The sequence below is a fragment of the Tilletiopsis washingtonensis genome (assembly GCF_003144115.1).
Source record: "Tilletiopsis washingtonensis strain MCA 4186 unplaced genomic scaffold FA09scaffold_24, whole genome shotgun sequence".
Lineage (NCBI taxonomy): Eukaryota > Fungi > Basidiomycota > Exobasidiomycetes > Entylomatales > Tilletiopsis > Tilletiopsis washingtonensis.
The window spans coordinates 320,721-336,275 of record NW_020312021.1 but is presented as its reverse complement, the minus strand read 5'-3'; the positions used below and the strand labels follow the sequence as shown (position 1 = coordinate 336,275).

General features: G+C 68.5%; 4 protein-coding genes across 4 annotated transcripts; 2 read left to right on the top strand and 2 right to left on the bottom strand.

Moving 5' to 3' along the window:
* Positions 1-8: 8 nt before the first annotated feature.
* Positions 9-1,669, bottom strand: FA09DRAFT_332374 (WD40 repeat-like protein). Its single transcript, XM_025743427.1, has 4 exons — positions 1,251-1,669; positions 589-1,198; positions 424-529; positions 9-366 (listed from the first exon to the last, which is right to left on the bottom strand). Exons 1-4 carry the CDS (start codon positions 1,640-1,642, stop codon positions 47-49), a joined length of 1,428 nt encoding a protein of 475 aa, XP_025595496.1. The 5' UTR covers positions 1,643-1,669; the 3' UTR covers positions 9-46.
* A 1,688-nt stretch (positions 1,670-3,357) lies between these two features.
* On the top strand, positions 3,358-4,953 carry FA09DRAFT_301865 (hypothetical protein; the record flags this gene model as incomplete). The annotated part of the gene is made up of 5 exons (XM_025740380.1): positions 3,358-3,678; positions 3,737-3,842; positions 3,896-4,134; positions 4,188-4,218; positions 4,274-4,953. 5 exons carry the CDS (start codon positions 3,358-3,360, stop codon positions 4,951-4,953), a joined length of 1,377 nt encoding a protein of 458 aa, XP_025595495.1.
* Positions 4,954-5,130: 177 nt separating this feature from the next.
* On the bottom strand, positions 5,131-6,275 carry FA09DRAFT_301976 (ClpP/crotonase; the record flags this gene model as incomplete). Its single annotated transcript, XM_025740386.1, has 6 exons — positions 5,131-5,178; positions 5,248-5,414; positions 5,472-5,649; positions 5,704-5,933; positions 5,985-6,091; positions 6,157-6,275. The coding sequence occupies 6 exons, from the start codon at positions 6,273-6,275 to the stop codon at positions 5,131-5,133; spliced, it is 849 nt and encodes a 282-aa protein (XP_025595494.1).
* A 4,923-nt stretch (positions 6,276-11,198) lies between these two features.
* FA09DRAFT_341416 (hypothetical protein) lies at positions 11,199-15,221 on the top strand (the record flags this gene model as incomplete). Its single annotated transcript, XM_025744449.1, has 5 exons — positions 11,199-11,306; positions 11,365-11,433; positions 11,491-11,860; positions 11,918-12,285; positions 12,384-15,221. 5 exons carry the CDS (start codon positions 11,199-11,201, stop codon positions 15,219-15,221), a joined length of 3,753 nt encoding a protein of 1,250 aa, XP_025595493.1.
* Positions 15,222-15,555: the final 334 nt, after the last annotated feature.

Genomic DNA, 15,555 nt, shown 5'->3' with positions numbered 1-15,555 from the left:
TGTCTCGAGGACGTTTCTATCCTTGCATGACTGGCACTCTGGCGTCTCATTCCCGCCCGATGCCCTCGCCCCGGTGCAGCGTCAACCGCTTGTCCTCGCCGCCACTGGCGATGGCCTGTCCATCGCTCGTCCAGTCGAGCGCCAGCACCTTCTCCTTCTCCGCGCCCTTGCCCGCTGCCTCGCCGGACGCGGCTGGCGGGCGCGAGAGCGCGAACAGGGCCGCCTTGGGCGAGCGCGCGTCCCAAAGCTTGACGCTGCCGTCGTGGCTGGCGCTGGCGAAGAGGTGCGCGCTGCTCGGATGCGCACGCACGGCGCTGACGGGTGCGCTGTGTGCCGAGGCGAGAGGCAGAGTGATTGCTGCTGCGTCTGCGAAAGCCCTTGGGTCAGCAGGTGGAATGCGAGAGAGGAAGAAAAAGCACGCACTGAGCCGCATGTCCCAGATGCCGATGCTGCGGTCCACGTGTCCAGTGAGCAGCACCGGCGCGCTGCCGGCCATGTGGTCGAGGCAGAGCAGCACCTTGTCCGAAGTCTGTTTCGCGCGACTGTCAGCTCCTTGCTCGGCAGGCGATGTGAGCAGACGTATCGCACCTTGCTGCTGCTGGCGCTCTGCGAATCGACGTCCCACTCCCGCACACTGCCGTTCCATCCTGCGCTGTACGCCTTGCCCTCTGCGCCCCACACCACGCCGCCGACGCGCGCGTTTGCGCTCGGCACGCCGGCGTTGGGCGGCGCGTGCCACAGCGTCGCGAGCGGCTCGAGGCGTGCGCCCTCGGGCGCCGCGACGCCGCGCTCGGCGCGCCGCTTCTTCTTCGAGCGGCTCTCGTCGGCGTCGCTGCGTGCGGCCAGCGACGTGGGCAACCACAGCGACACGCAGCCGTCCCAGCCAGCAGCCAGCGCCTGCGATCCGCGCACGGAGAGGCTGCACAGCGGCGCCCGCACACTGCCGCCGTGCGCCGCGCCGCTGGCGACGTGCGTGGCCGAGTACATCTGTTCGGGCCCAGCGGACGTGGAGGAGAGGGAGAGCAGGTGGATCGTGCCGTCCATGCCTGTCGCGAGGACTTGCTGCTCCGCATCAGAGCCAATGAAGCGCGCCGACGTTAGGCCGCCCGGTGCGGCCACCCGCTGCGTCAGGAGCGGCTCGGTGCCCGTCGCGCCAAAGAGGCGCAGCGTCGAGTCGTACGCCGCGGTGAGGAAGAGCCTGGACGCCGGGTAAGTGCAAGGCTCTACACAAACATACACGCCGCACTCACCCGTCACTGCGCGCGTCAATGTCGCTGAGCCAGTCGTCGCACTCGCGGCTGCTGGCGAAGCGCGGGGGCAGCGTGCTGCGCACGTACTCGATGTCGAGCGTCTCCTCCTCGGTGCGGCCGTGCGCCGCGAGCCAGGCGTCGATGGAGCCGCGCAGCAGCTCGCCGTCGATGATGAAGTCAAACGGGATGCTGGCGGCGCTGGCGGCGTCGCCCGGGCTCAGCAGGCGGTTGACGAGCGTGGAGAGCTGCGTGCGGCGCCAGGAGAGCGGCACGAGGTACGGCTGCTGCGGGATCTGCAGCGTGGCGAGCGACGTGCGCAGCACGATGGGCACCTGGCGCACGGCCGGCGCCGCGGGTGCAGGTGCGGCCGACGTGGAGGCGAGCGTCGTCATGGCTGGTGCGAGGGTGTGGTGGGGGAGCAAGAGCGGCGCCGGCGGGCAGGAAGAAGCACGAGGCGGCCGCCGCGCGCACTGGACGGCGCCGCCAAAAACGGCTGACGTAAGCACGTTGCGCGTGGGAACACGCCCACGCCCATGGCCCTCCTCGCTGCTCCACCTCGCTTCGCTCCACACCGTCACACCTGCACACGTGCCCCAAGCACTCGCCGATCATGGCCAGCCTCAAGGCAGCACGCCGAGGCATACATGCCGCGGGCAGTGCTCGGCGCCGCAGAGCCGCCGCCGCGCCGAGAAGCGTGCGGGCCGTTGAGCGGCTGGCGCGTCCAACGGCCGGCGTCAGGCGCGCGCCTCTGCGTGACGCACACCTGCTCAACGTCTACGCTCTTGCTGCTCTGGCGCGGGCTAGGCATGAAACATGCACTGCACTTCCGCTCGCTTGTGTAGCCGTCAGTGCTCGCTGAGCCGTCTCGACCACCACCATCCCGCCTGCCGCCATGTCGTACAGCCGCCGACGCGTGGCCTCCTCGCGAGGAGGCTCAGTCACGGCCTCCGAGGCCGCCTCTACCTCGCCACGCATGCCCAGCACGCCCTCTTCTGCTGGTGCAAAGAACGTGCCCGCCTCTGGGCGCTCCACGTCCGGCTCGCACCACTCGGCGCCGCGGTCGATCCGCCGGCGTGTCGCCTCGTCAACCTTCTCGCCCTCGGCGTCGGAGATCTCGGAGCGCATCCTGCCGCCGCTGCCCGCGCAGCCCAGCGGCAACCGTGACTGGGCGGCACGATTGCGCGAGCCCAGCGTTGCGGCCGTCATGCCGCTGGCCGAGCTGCCGGGCTTCGAGGAGGCCGTGCGTGCCAATGCGCGGCGGCCCAGCGCCCTCTCCTTCGGCGCCGGCGCCTCGGCGTTTGGCGAGCGTGTACGCAGTCTTGCTGCCGGCTGGACGGCACCGAGCGTACCTGCAGTGCCCGATGGCTGGTTCCGCTCGCGCAGCGCAGCCGCACCACGCGAGAGTGGCCTGCTGCCGCCCATTGCACTCGAGAGCGGCGAGAGCTCGGCGTCGTCCGACGAGGAGCAGAAGATTCGGCGCATGGAGACGTCGCACAAGGACGGGTATGGCGACGAAGACGAGGAGCTGCCGGAGCAGACGATTCGCGTGATCCAGTCGGGCAACATCATCCTCGAGCAGAACGTGCACCCGAGCTCGTGGTACGAAGACCTGCCGACGCGCCGCGTCAGCACGCAGCGCCGAGCAGCAGCAGACACCAAGATAGTGGAGGAGAGACGGTCAAGCGACTCAAGTGACGAGGCGTGGCATGTGCAGGCTCTGCCGTACGAGCCGCCCGCGTCCAAAGACCGACGCGCACAGGCTTGGATCGCCTCGCCGCGCTCACCGCAGTCCTCGACCGCCTCAGCCTTCGACACGGCCTCTGTGCCTCCGTCCGTCGGCGGACATCAGGTCGCTGATGACAGCCGTGCGGGTGCAGCGCTGTCGGTGCCGAGCAGCGTGGCACCCTCTCGCGCGCCCTCGTCGCTCTCCTTCGCCTCCCTCCTGGCGCCCTCGCACGCCTCGAGCGCCCTCGCAGACGTCGGCGCCTCGCTGCGCTGGTCACAGAAGTTCCCCGAGGGCGCCCACATGTCGCGTGCTCGCTCTTCACGTCTCTCGATGCCTGTTCTTGCGCCCTCTGCCTCGACACAAGGAGGGAGACGCGGCTCGATGTGGAGCTTCGGCGAGAAGGAGAAGGACGCTGGCACGACGATCCCGACGCTGAGCTACGATGCGGCGTCAGAGGACGAAGATGACTGGGGCCACAAGCCACACTCGCGCCGCAAGAGCCGCACGTCGCTCGCCGAGACGCGCAACGGCCTGCGCTTCCTGGCGCTCAAGCGCGAGGAGGTCGAGATCGAGGACGACGCCAGCTTTGTCTCCACGCTGCGGCCGGAGAAGGAGGGCGTCGGACAGCCGCTCTGCCAGGAGACGGAGAGGAAGGCGCGGTGGAACACGTTCAAGTGGGTGCTGTTTATCAGCGTCATCGTGGTGAGTGAAGGCGCGCACAGCTGGGCCAACTCCTGGCTGACCTGGCGAGCCCTCGCAGCTGTTCATCTATGGCACCATCGGCCTCATCTGCTCGTTGTTGACATGGTCGCGCTCGTGGGAGCGCGCCGACGTCTCTGCTGTCGTGGACACAGACATCCTGATCTGTGCGTCTGTCTCTCTGCGCAGCGTGTCACTTTGACTGACCCAGCTCTACCAGTCCTCACACTGGCATCGTTCCTCTGTCTGCTTACCGCCGTGGTCGGGCTCTGCGGCACGATCCTGAACAGCCGGCCCATTCTCTCGCTGTACGCCTTCTTGCTATGGCCGACGCTCGTCAGCCTGCTCGTCGTTGGCTACTCGAGCTACAAGCGCGAGAACCTGCGTCTGGACCGCAAGCTCAACATGGCGTGGAGTCGCTACTTCGACGACCTTGATCGTCTGCGGATACAGAACAATGTGAGTGTCGCAGCGAGCCTGCCCGGCATGCTTCTGACCGTATCGCTCCTCAGCTGCACTGCTGTGGCTTCTACACGCCGCTACGTAAGTTGCAGTCCTTCCATGGCGCTCCGTACCTCTGCTGATCTTGGCGCCCCAGACCAAGCCACATTCTCTCGCACCTGCTATCCGCGCACCTCGCTGCCGGGATGCAAGGGCAAGCTGTTCCGCTACGAGCGCCTGGCGCTGCGGCGGCTGTACAGCGCCATCTTCTCCGTCGTCTTCCTGCATCTCGGCTGCATTGCCGCCTCGCTGCTCTGCTCCAACCACGTCAACTCGACGTTCGGCAAGGGCCTGACGCCGCGCGCCTACCGCCTCGACATGACGCATGTGCGCCGGAACGCCATCAGCATCATGGGCGCTCTCACCGCCGCCGACGCAGCGCGCTCAGCTGCTTCGCTGGCACCTCCAGCCGGAGGACAAGGCGGCGAGAAGAGCTTTGCGTCCATCGACCTGCAGCGTCCCGAGCAGCCGGCCGCTACGCCACGCTCAGCCTTCCATCCGCGCAACATCATGGCGCGCACGACGCTCGCGGCCGCGTCACTCTTCGACCGCCCGGCGCTGCCGCCCAAGAGCCCTGCGCGCCAGACGTACGCCTTCACCGCGCCAAGCAACGCTTTCGCAGGTGCCAGCATGCAGGAGCACAGCATCCGGCCCGTGCGCAGCGACGCTCGGCGAGAAGCGCACGACGACGTCCGCGGCCTGGGCTTCGATGTCGACCTGGGCCGGCGCGAGGCGGGCGAGATGGATGCGCAGCGCCTCGGACGCCCGATGCGCTGAGGCCGCACATCGTTGCCTCTGCCACCACATTCCTTTCGTATACCACCCTTTCTGCCTCATCGACAATGAGACCACGCTCTTTGCACTCTCTGCGTGCGCCTGACTAAGTCGTCGCAAGCCTGGTCGCTGATGACTGATATTGCCTCCTTACGCCCTCTCCTTGCCTCACCTGATGATCTAGAGCTTGGCGAACGTCGGTGTCTGCTTCTGCATGACTGCGAGCATCTACGATTCGCGCAAGCAGCCATCAGCGGCCATCTCGGAGCGGCACGAGGCCCAAGCTAGCAGACTCACCGCGACGGGAATGTCCTCGCTCTGCAGCATGGCCGCGTTCCACACAGCCGTGTACTTGAGGCCCTCGTCGACGCTGTGGTCGCGCGCATGCAGCAGCAGCCGCTTGGTACTCCGCAGCGCAATCGGCGCCTTGGTGGCCATCATCGCCGCGCTCTCAATTGCCGCCGCTGACAAGCGAGGGTCAGCCGCTTTTTGGGCCCGCCGAGATCGGCGAGAGCACTCACCAAGCACGCCGTCCCGGCCGCCCTTGACAACCCGGCTCAGGAAGCCGATGCGCAGCGCCTCCTCGGCGTCGAACTCGCGGCACGTGTAGCACAGCTCACGCGCCACGCTGTCGTTGCCGACGACCTTTGGGAAGCGCTGCAGTGTGCCGACGTCGGCCGCCAGGCCAGCATCGACCTCCTGCTCGCTGGCGCGTCAGCTTCGGCCAGGCAGCAGGTGCTGAGAGAGACGCACCTTGATGCAGAAGCGCGCGCCCTCCTCGGCAAAGCGCACGTCGACGCAGCACAGCAGGTCCACCGCCAGGCCGTAGGCGATGCTGTGCACGGCCGCGACGATGGGCCGGTCGCAGTCCTCCATGGCGGTGAGGCAGTCCTGCAGGTCGCGCAGCCACGCGTGCATCTTGTATGCCTTGCGCGCCACGTCCGTCTCGCCTTCAGTCGCGGCGGCGATGCCCGCGGCCGTCACTGCGAGCAGCGTGAGCTAGGCACGACGGCACCGAGGCGGCAGAGACGCACAGTCCAGCCCGGCAGTGAAGCAGCGGCCCTCGCCGCTGAGCACGACGGCGCCCACCTCGGGGTCCGTCTGGATGTGCCGGAAGATGGCGGCGAGCTCCTGCCACATGCTGCGGGCGTGCCTGCGTCAGCCGCGGATGCTCGCACTGCACTCGCACCGCGCGCCACGACGCACTCGGCAATCCACGAGTTGACGGGCTTGCGGTTGAAGGAGACGCGCAGCACGCCGGGCGCCTCGAGCACGAGGAGGTGTAGCTGGGCACTGAAGCCGCTGTATGGGCGCGGAAAGGACATGGCGTGCGGCAGTATGAGTGGGTGGGATGGTGGAGGAGGAGAGAGAGGCGCACCCCTGAAAGTGACACGGCCGCTCTCGACCCCGCGTCCGGCCCAGCCGCTGCCGGAGCCGGGCGCGCTCCAGGCGCCCAAGTTGCCGCATCAGCGGCAATGCGCCCAGTCGCACGCGCCAGGGCGTGGGAACGTGACGCTGCCACCCGCTACGCCACCCCGCCGCTTCTGCTTCTCTCTCGCTCCCATCAGCTCGGCCGCGCCACACGCTTCTCCACCGGCAAGACGCGGCACACGGCCAGACGCACGCGAGACAGGGAGCACTGGTGATAGAATGGATATCGTCGCGGCGCGAGGGTACTGTGTGCAGTGACGGAGCGGCAGGCGGCGCGCGGCCGTGAGTGAGGTGAGTAGAAGAGACAGGTGGGTGTGCGGGAGAGCCCGCATGAGGGAGGGTGGTATGAGTGGAGGGAATGAGGAGGAGGGAGGGGCCACGGCTCAGGCCATCGCGCAGGTGTAGGTGATGTCCATCTGGCCCAGCGTGAACGGCGGCCGCTTGTCCGACACCGTGTCGGTGCTCGAGCCGGCGTAGCCGCCCGTGCCGTCGCCGCCGACGCCGCCGATCAGGCCGCCGCCGCCACCGCCGCCGCCGTTGGTGCCCGTGCCGCCGTTCTGCGTCTCGGTCTCGTGGGCGCCGTCCTGCAGCTTGCCGTACCACGTCGACTCGGTGCCGCCGTTCTGCTTGCCGGCGTTGCCGCCGCCGCCGCCGGCGACCATGACGCGCTCGATGATGCCGTTCTTGTCCTTCGTCTGCAGCTCAGTGGAGCCGCCGCCGCCGGCAGTGTCGAGGTCTGCGCCCGAGCCACCGGTGGCGCCGTCGCCGCCGTTCGGCCAGCCGCCGGTCGGGGCGCCGTTGTAGTACTGGCTCTGGCCCGTGCCGCCGAGCTGAATGGTGTACTCGCTGCCCTCCACCACCTCCTGGAAGGTGCGCGAGATGACTGCGCCAGACGAGAAGTAGCCCTGGAACCTGGTAGCGCCGGCACCGCCGCCGATCATGTCGACCTGCATCTTGCCGTTGCACGGCGCCTTGTACGAGCTGGCCAGGCCGCCGATGCCCGGAGCGACGAGGCGCCACTTGCAGGTGACACTGCCCGAGCCACGCACGCAGTCGCACGCGCCGTCGGCACAATAGTCCGTGTTCTTGATGGCCGGGCGCGGCACGTGCACGACCGTCGTCGTCTCCGTCGCCGTGGCCGTGACCTCGGCGATGACGGAGGTCGAGGTGGCGGTGACCGTTGGGCCGGGCACCTCGACGAGGTTCATCTCCTTTGCCATGCTGATCAGCGCCGTCTGCGTGCGGATGTTCTTGTTGGCGCAGCGGCAGTTGAGCGAGTACTGGCCCTTGAGCTCGTTGCGTGCCTCGCACGTGCGCACGCTGCTCTTGGAGCCGGCGGCGCGGCAGGCCGTCTTGCACGACGCCACGTAGGCGGCGCAGAACGTCTTGAGGTCGCGGCGCTCGGCGCCCTCGGAGCGGCCGACGATGTAGTCCGCCGCGCCCTCCTCGTTGAAGCTGCGGCGCGTCGGGTCGTCGTACACCGTGCTGGTTGCAACAGTCGTCGATGTCGACGTCGACGTCGACGTCGTCAGGGTGATGGTCGTCATGGTGGAGCTGCAGAGGCGTCAGCGCAAAGATCGGCGTCATGCATCCTCGGCACTCACGCAGCAGCAGTGGTGGTGGATGCGGCGCCGAGGCCGACGCGCTTGAGCGCCGCCTCCTGGTACGAGACGCCGTTGGCGGAGCAGGCGAGGCGGTACTTGGTGCTGGGCTTGCCAAACGTCTTGGAGCACGTGTACTTGACGTCCTCGGCCTTGTTGTCCTTGGCCGTGTCCTCGGTCGCGACGGCCATGCAGGCCGTCTTGTACTCGGCGCAGAACTTGGTGTAGCGGGCGGGCGCCTTGGCGCGCATCTCGGCCTCGGACTCGGCCCGCACGCTGAGTGCGAGCACGACGACGGCGAGGAGGGTCGACTGGACGAGCTTCATGTCGGCCTGGGAGAGGAGGAGAGAGGGGAGGAGATGGTGAGTGAGGATGGAGCCTCAGAGCGCCACGCTCTTATAGCCTCGACGAGCAAAAGCTGGGCCAGGCCGCTGCGTCGGTATCGCGTGTTGTCTACAGCGCTCCGAGGCCCCGCGAGCCTCGTGGTGCATTCCGAGGCGGCGCCGTACCAGGCTGGAGGAGGTACGCCCGCTGCTCGCACGGTGGGTGCAGCGGTAGAGAATGTCCAACATGCGTCTGCGGCGCTGCCTGAGCACCGGTCTTGCAGCAAGTCGTGCGCCCGGCGCATCGGCCATTCCAGCGTTGCGGCGCCGCGTGCTGGAGCCTATCTTCCGCGGGACAGCAACGTCGAGGAAGAGTGGCAGGGAGCAAGGCTGGAGTGGCATCTAGCTGGAGACGACATGGCGCAGCTGAGGGGCCCGAGTCGGAGCAGACGCCGGCCATTGCTCCACTGCGCGGCGGAACGCACATCGCCGGCGCATCGAGATGGGCGCCGACACGACGACAGGGCCGGACGAGGGCGTCACAATGGCGCGGCAGGCCTCCAACTCGGAGGCGTGCGTCGAGGCGCCTGCGGCTCGGAGATGGCTTGCACGGCGGCATGCAGATGCGTGGGTGCAGCGCCGTCCGATGCACCACCGTCGTCGCTCGGGCCAATGCCCGCCTTCGAGAGTGCCACGCTCGGACAAAGGGGGGTCGACGTTCCACCGTGCTGCTCCCACAGTACGCCGGGGCGCAGGTGCGGTGCCGCCGGCGCTGGCTCCGAGCGGCGCTCCCGCTGCGGCCATCGGGCGGAGATGCGGACGCAGCATACAGCGGCCGGCGCCACCCTCGGCAGCTGCTGAGCCATGGACGGAGCACGTCGAGGGGTGGTGCTGCGGCGTCGAGGGCGGACAGGGTGCGTTATGCCGGCATACACTCGCCGCACGGCAGCTGCAGCATCGGCGTCAGAGGAGCCTGATGCTGCGGCAGCATCCTCGGCTGCCGACGGCTGCGACGCTGCCTGCTGCACCTCCTTGGCCCCTCATGCGCGCGATTCTAGCGCCGGCGCGCTTCCGCCGCAGGAACGTACCACGAAGCGGCGCCCGGCAGCAGCCCAGCGGACCCGAGGGCGGCCCCGACGCCGGCGGCACTTCGGGTGCAGAACGCACGCGCACGCGCGGCGCAGCGCGGAGGTGTGGCGGCCGCGAGGCGCGCGTCGCCCGGAAATGCCCTCCCGCCTGCACTGCTGCCGGGCGCTGCTCCTCTGGCAGCGCAGCGCCGCACCCGACGCCATCACCTGCACCCTGCGACAGCATCCCAGCGTCGCATCCGCCGCAGCCGCCGCAGCGGCAGACATGGCATGCGCGCCGCAGAGCGGAGTCAGCGGCGAACGCCGGCGCGTGCATCCGCGGAGCGCACAGCACCGCCCGAGAGTGGGCCGCTCGGCGCTGCTGCCCGCCGTCGCCGCAGGGTCCGATGCTGGGCGACGGCGCATTTTCCCACAGCATCTGGCGTGCAGCGCTAGGCGATCACGCCTGGCGGCCTCGCACTCGCCCTCGCTGTCGCACGCTGCGTGGCGCGGCCGTCTCGCCGGCCTCGAGGCTCAACACGACAGCTCACACCGGCAGTGCTGGCGAGCACCACAATGTGGCTGAGCCGGGGTAGCACAGCACCGGGTCAGCATCTGCGCAGCGGTGTAGTGCGCGGCTCGCTCGACGTCGGAGGCCGGCTCGACTTGCGTCCGCACGGCAACCCGGGGCCTCACGTCGGCTCGCCTGCCAGCAGGCGGCGCTCTTCGCGCTCGATCCGCTCCTCCGCCGCTGCAGTATGTGGCATGTCACCTGGACATGTCACGCTCGGCAGACCGAGCCTCTGCGCACATTGCCTCAGCCACCGGCCAGGAAGCTCGCAATGCGCGCCTCGTTTGGCTCTCGATGCCTTCCTTTTGCGTCGCTGCTCAAATGTGACGAGAAGCATGAACATCAGGCGACTGCGTATCGGCCGTGACGCTTGCGGAGCAAGAGAGTCCTCGCTCAAGCATAAGGAAGAAAGCGAAACGTCGAACAAGAGGTGTCACCGCTGCAGATAGCCGTTGCCGCTGAGGTCTGTGCTTGGTCAGCCTGCAGCAGGTCTCGAGGGACGAGGCAGCTCGTCGGCGTCGGCGTGCACAGACTTCGCTGCCACGCGCAGCAGCGTCGGAGGCTCTCCGTCGCTGATGAGCGTGCAGAGATCGAGCGGAGGCCGACATCAGAGATCAAGTCGATCGCCTCGAGGCAGGCGACCGCTGACACGGGTCTCGCGCGAGAGACAGCAGCAGTGAGGCATCGCCGCCGCACAGGCCGGCTCTGTCCTTGCTCTGCAAGCGAGTCAGGTGACTTCCTTACTATAGACAATGTCGAACACATCCATGCAAATGATACAGAGAGGGCTTCCGTGGTTCAGAGCCTCCAAGTCCTCAGGTGTGGACGAGCATGTTGAGGCCAGACATCGATTCACTCGCAAACTCGCATGCCGCCGCGGCGAGGGCAGCCCAGGCCGGCAGAATGCAGCAGCAGCTATACCTCACAGGATCGGTGGCTCGCACTTCGTTCTGCGTACATGCTTGCTGAGAGAAGAAGAGTGTGTTGCGAGCTGCATGGTCGTGGGCTGGGTCGTGAAGCAGGAAGCAAGGCCTCCGAGGCGAGGACACGGCGCCGCGCGGGACTCGGGGCACGCGGCGCGCCGGCGGAAGCGCGCCGTATGTGCTGGCTGCGTCATCGTGCTGCGCTGGCGCGCACCCTGCTGGCGATCACGCGCGCTGCAGTCGAGTAGAGTGCGGCTGCGGTCGCAGCGATGCAGCGAGCTTCTGCACCGCACCACCACCATCCCCACCCTTCGCACCGCCAGGTCCGCAGCATGGCCCCGAAGAAGCGGGCAGCAGCGCCGTCGCCCGTCCCCAGCGCGGCCACCGGCACGCCCGCGCAGGCACAGACGCTCCTGCGCCGCAGCAACGAGGCCCAGGCCGTGAGTCGCGCGCCGGCTGCGCAGCAGGCCGCATCGCTGACGTGCTCGGTGCTCTCAGGCCCGCAAGCGCTCGACATGGAAGGGCCTCTTCTTTGCCCTGCTCGTGCGCGTCGGCGTCTTCTACACGGTAAGCCGCTGTCAGGCGCAACGCGAAGACGTCCAAGTACTGACACCCGCCTCGCAGCTCATCGCCGCGCTCTGGCACTGCAGCTCGACGCCCTTCGCCTTTGACTACAACCCCCGGGACTCGCGGCAGGTCTGCCGCACGCTGGCCCAGGGCAAGGCGACGCTCGGCCCGCACGCCGCCGCCATCTGGCGCGACGTCGAGATGCACCTGCAGCCCTACACGGCACCCGTGGCGCCGTATGTGCGCACTGCGACGCGCGTGGCACGTCCCTACGTGCGCTCGGCGCAGCGCCGGGGTGCGCAGCTGTGGCGCAAGCACGGCGAGCCGCTGCGCAAGCAGGCGCTGAAGCAGGGCCGCAAGTACGTTGACCCGCACGTGAAGACCGCGCGCACGCACTACCGCAAGTCGGTGCAGCCGCACCTCGACAGTGAGTGGCGCGCTCGCATTGCTCGGCGCATCCGAAGCTGACGGGCGACACGTGCAGCCGCGAGCAAGGCAGTCAAGCCTTATCGCGACATCTACTCCCGCGACGTCCACCCGTATCTCACCGAGGCCGGCGCTCTGTCGCTCGGCCTGACGCAACAGGCGTATCACTTGTACAACAAGCAGGTGCAGCCGCGCCTGATCACCAGCGCCAAGGCGGCGCACCGCTTCCACCGGCAGCACGTCGACCCGGCAGCGCGCCGTGGCTACAGTCTCTATGTGCAGCCGCAGGCCGACCGTGTGCTCGCCTATCTCTTCAACCGCAAGGCGCGCGCTGTGAGCAACGACGCCATCAGCAAGGCCAAGACGAGCTCCGACGAGGCGCGCCAGCACGGCGAGAGCAAGGCAAAGGAGGCTGTCAAGGAAGCCGTGAGTGCTTGTGCTGCGCGCATGATGGGATCAAAGAGATGGGGCTGATGCAGGAGGCTTCTCGGCTCGCTCAGCAGGCCTCAGCTCGGCGCGCACAGGATGACCCCTCCATCATCGACCGCCTGAACAAGGCTCGTGACGCCGTGACGGGCAAGGTGCCTTCGCACGAGGACCCGGTGCAGGCTGCGGCCCTCGATGCCGAGCTTGCGGCGGAGCAGGAGACAGTCAAGACGGAGCTGGAGGCCTGGGAGACCGGCATGCTCAAGCTCATCGAGCAGGAGTACCGCCTAGTCACCGAGCGCGTGGCCGAGCTGCGGAACCGCCGCCTCGCCGATCTGCCGGACCGCTTCGCCACCCTGACCGAGAGCTTCGTCGACGACGAGGTGGCGAGCGCCCTCGCGCGCCTGGACCGCACCTACAAGAAGCTCTCTGTCGACAGCAGCTCCGCCACACTGGCGGAGCGCATTGAGAGCGGCAACGCACAGACGCAGGCGCAGCGCACGCGCCTGTCTCAGAGCCACGCGGCACTCGAGGCTCAGCTGCAGAGCTACCAGGACGAGCTCGACTCCGACGAGCGCGCCGCGATTGCCGCGGGCACGGCCGAGGTCGGACGCTTTGCCGATGAGGCAGGCCGTGCGTACGCGCAGGCCATGAAGCGCGCCAAGTTCGAGGCCACAGAGGAGGAGTGGAGCGGCTGGGACAAGGGCCTCAAGGTGCGCGCCGAGATGTTCGGCGATGAGTGCGAGAAGTTGCGCCTGGGCCAGAAGTCGGTGCGCCCGGGCATCGGCGCCACGGACCTGGCCAAGGAGCCGAAGCTCGAGCCGCGCATCGCCGAGCTGCGCAAGTCGACGGCCAAGCTCTACTCTGCCGCCGACTCGGAGCTTGCGTCGTACGCGCGCAGCGGCTCGCTGCAGCTGCGCGGCGAGGGCGTGCGCCGCACGGTGGGCGAGGCCACGGACAACGTGCAGAACGTGGCACAGCAGCTCACTGAGGGTGCCGCGGCTGCCATGCTTGGCGCTGCTGCCGCCGCTCGTGCTCGCCTCGGCCTCGCGCCGAGCGACCAGGGCATCCTCGCTCGTGTCGCCTCGCAGGCGAGCAGTGCAGCCGGTGCTGCCACCTCGGGTGCAGCCAGTGCCGCAGGACAGGCGCGCTCGAGTGCGCGCAGCGCCGCGTCGGCTGCTGGCGTGTCCGTCTCACCGGAGGGCGCGCGCGAGCACATTGAGAGCGCATACGGCGCTGCGGCGTCGGGTGCTGGCAACGTGTACTCGTCCGTCGTAGCTGCCGTGCAGCCGAGCACCACCGGCGCATTCCAGGCCGCGACATCGAGCGTCGGATCCGTCTACGAGAGCCTGGCGTCTGCTGCGTCGAGCGCCTCATCGTCGTACCTCTCGGCAAGCACTACAGGCTATTTCGAGGCCGCCACCTCCAGCGTCGGCTCGGTCTACGAGAGCGTGGCGTCCGCTGCAGCCGACGCGTCTTCGAGCTACCTGAAGCCGAGCACCACGGGGTACTTCGAGGCGGCAACGTCGAGCGTTGGGTCTATCTACGAGGAGCTGGCCTCGTCCGCCGCCGATGCTTCGTCTTCTTACCTCAAGCCCAGCACGACGGGCTACTTTGAGGCTGCGACGTCGAGTGTCGGCTCGGCCTACGAGTCTGCTGCCTCTGCCGCCTCGAGCCTCGCTGGCGCTGCCACGACGCCCGTCGCGCAGCGTGTGTACGACGCAGCGGGCAATGTCTACTCCGACGCCAGTGCCAGTGCGGCCTCCGTCTACTCCGACGTCGCAGGTGGCAACGTGGGCAGCGCAGCCTCGTCTGCCCTGCGCCAGGCTACGCGCTCCGTCGCCTCCGCTGCGGGTTACTCGCCGTCGCCCGAGACGCCTGGCGAGTACCTCGAGGCCGGCCGTGAGCGTGTCGCAGATGCCGCGCAGGCCGTCTACTCTGCTGTCGGCGGCGGAGCCTACGCCGACTCGAAGTTGCCCGGCCGTCACGCACCGCGGGAGGACTACAACCACATCGGCAAGGCCGCTGCTGCTGGCGCGGCGAAGGTGGCCGACGCCGCGTCGCCGTACGCCGACAGTGCGGCATCTGTGGCGCGCGAGGCCAGCCGCAGCGTGGCCTCGGCTGCCGGCGTGGACGTCGAGCCGACCAATGCGGCCGAGTGGATCTCGTCGGCTGCATCACGTGCCACGGCGGCAGTCGCCGGCACGCAGGGTGGCGTGGTGAGCTCCGCTAGCTCGCTTGCTAGCTCGCTCAGCTCCGTGGCTGCCGCCTCGATCAGCTCGGCCAGCAGCGTCGCGTCCGCCTCGGCCAGCTCGGTCAGCAAGGTCGCTGGCTCGTCTGCAAGCTCGGCCAGCAGCGTCGCATCGGCCTCGTCGTCCTCGCTGGCCAAGGTCGCTGCCTCCTCGATCAGCTCGGCCAGCAGCGTCGCGTCCGCCTCGTCTTCCTCGCTCGCGAAGGCCGCCGCAGCCTCGTACTCGTCGGCGTACAAGGCCGCAGCATCCGCTGCCGGCAGCTCGCCGCTGTCCAGTGCCTCGAGCGCCGCCTCGAGCGCATCCAAGCGCGCTGCCGCGTCCGCCTCTTCCGCTTCGAAGGAGGCGCAGTCGTCGCTCTCCTCGGCATCAAAGGCAGCTGCATCTGCCGTCGGCGACTCGCCGCTGTCGAGCGCGTCGAGCGCTGTCTCGGCTGCCGCTGCTGCGGTCGCATCGAGCGCCTCGAGTCTCTCCTCGTCGTTCAGCTCGGCGACGCGCTCAGAGAAGGTCGCAGCGGGTATCTCGGTGGAGCCCGAGGGCGCCGTGCAGAGCGTGTACAGCGCTGCGGCCGAGGCCGCGAGCAGCATCAGCTCGTTCGTGCAGCCGGCAGCGGCCAGCACGGGCGTTGTGGACCAGGCCCGTAGCGCGGCCAGCTCCGTTGCCAGCCGCGTGCGCGAGGAGCTGTGAGGGAACAAGGGGGCTCTGTGGCCGACGAGACGAGCAAAAAGAAGTCAAGCAGAGGCGTCGCGTTCTGCAATTGCAAATGTAGACCGTGCGCCGCTTCGACGTTCCGCCTCCGCCAACGGTGTGCGCGCAGGAGCGATGGATTGAGAGGTGATGGTCATCGAAGGTGACGAGTTGCGAAAGAGAGACAGATAGCGGGCGTGACAAGGAGGAAAACCGCGCGCAGCAGGAGTGTACATGGGTCCACGGCAGGAAGGAGTGTGGTGGAGCCTCGCCACAGCCCGGAGGCTGCCGCCGAGGCTCAGCTGCAGAGGCAAGAGCTATGTCTCGCAGCGCT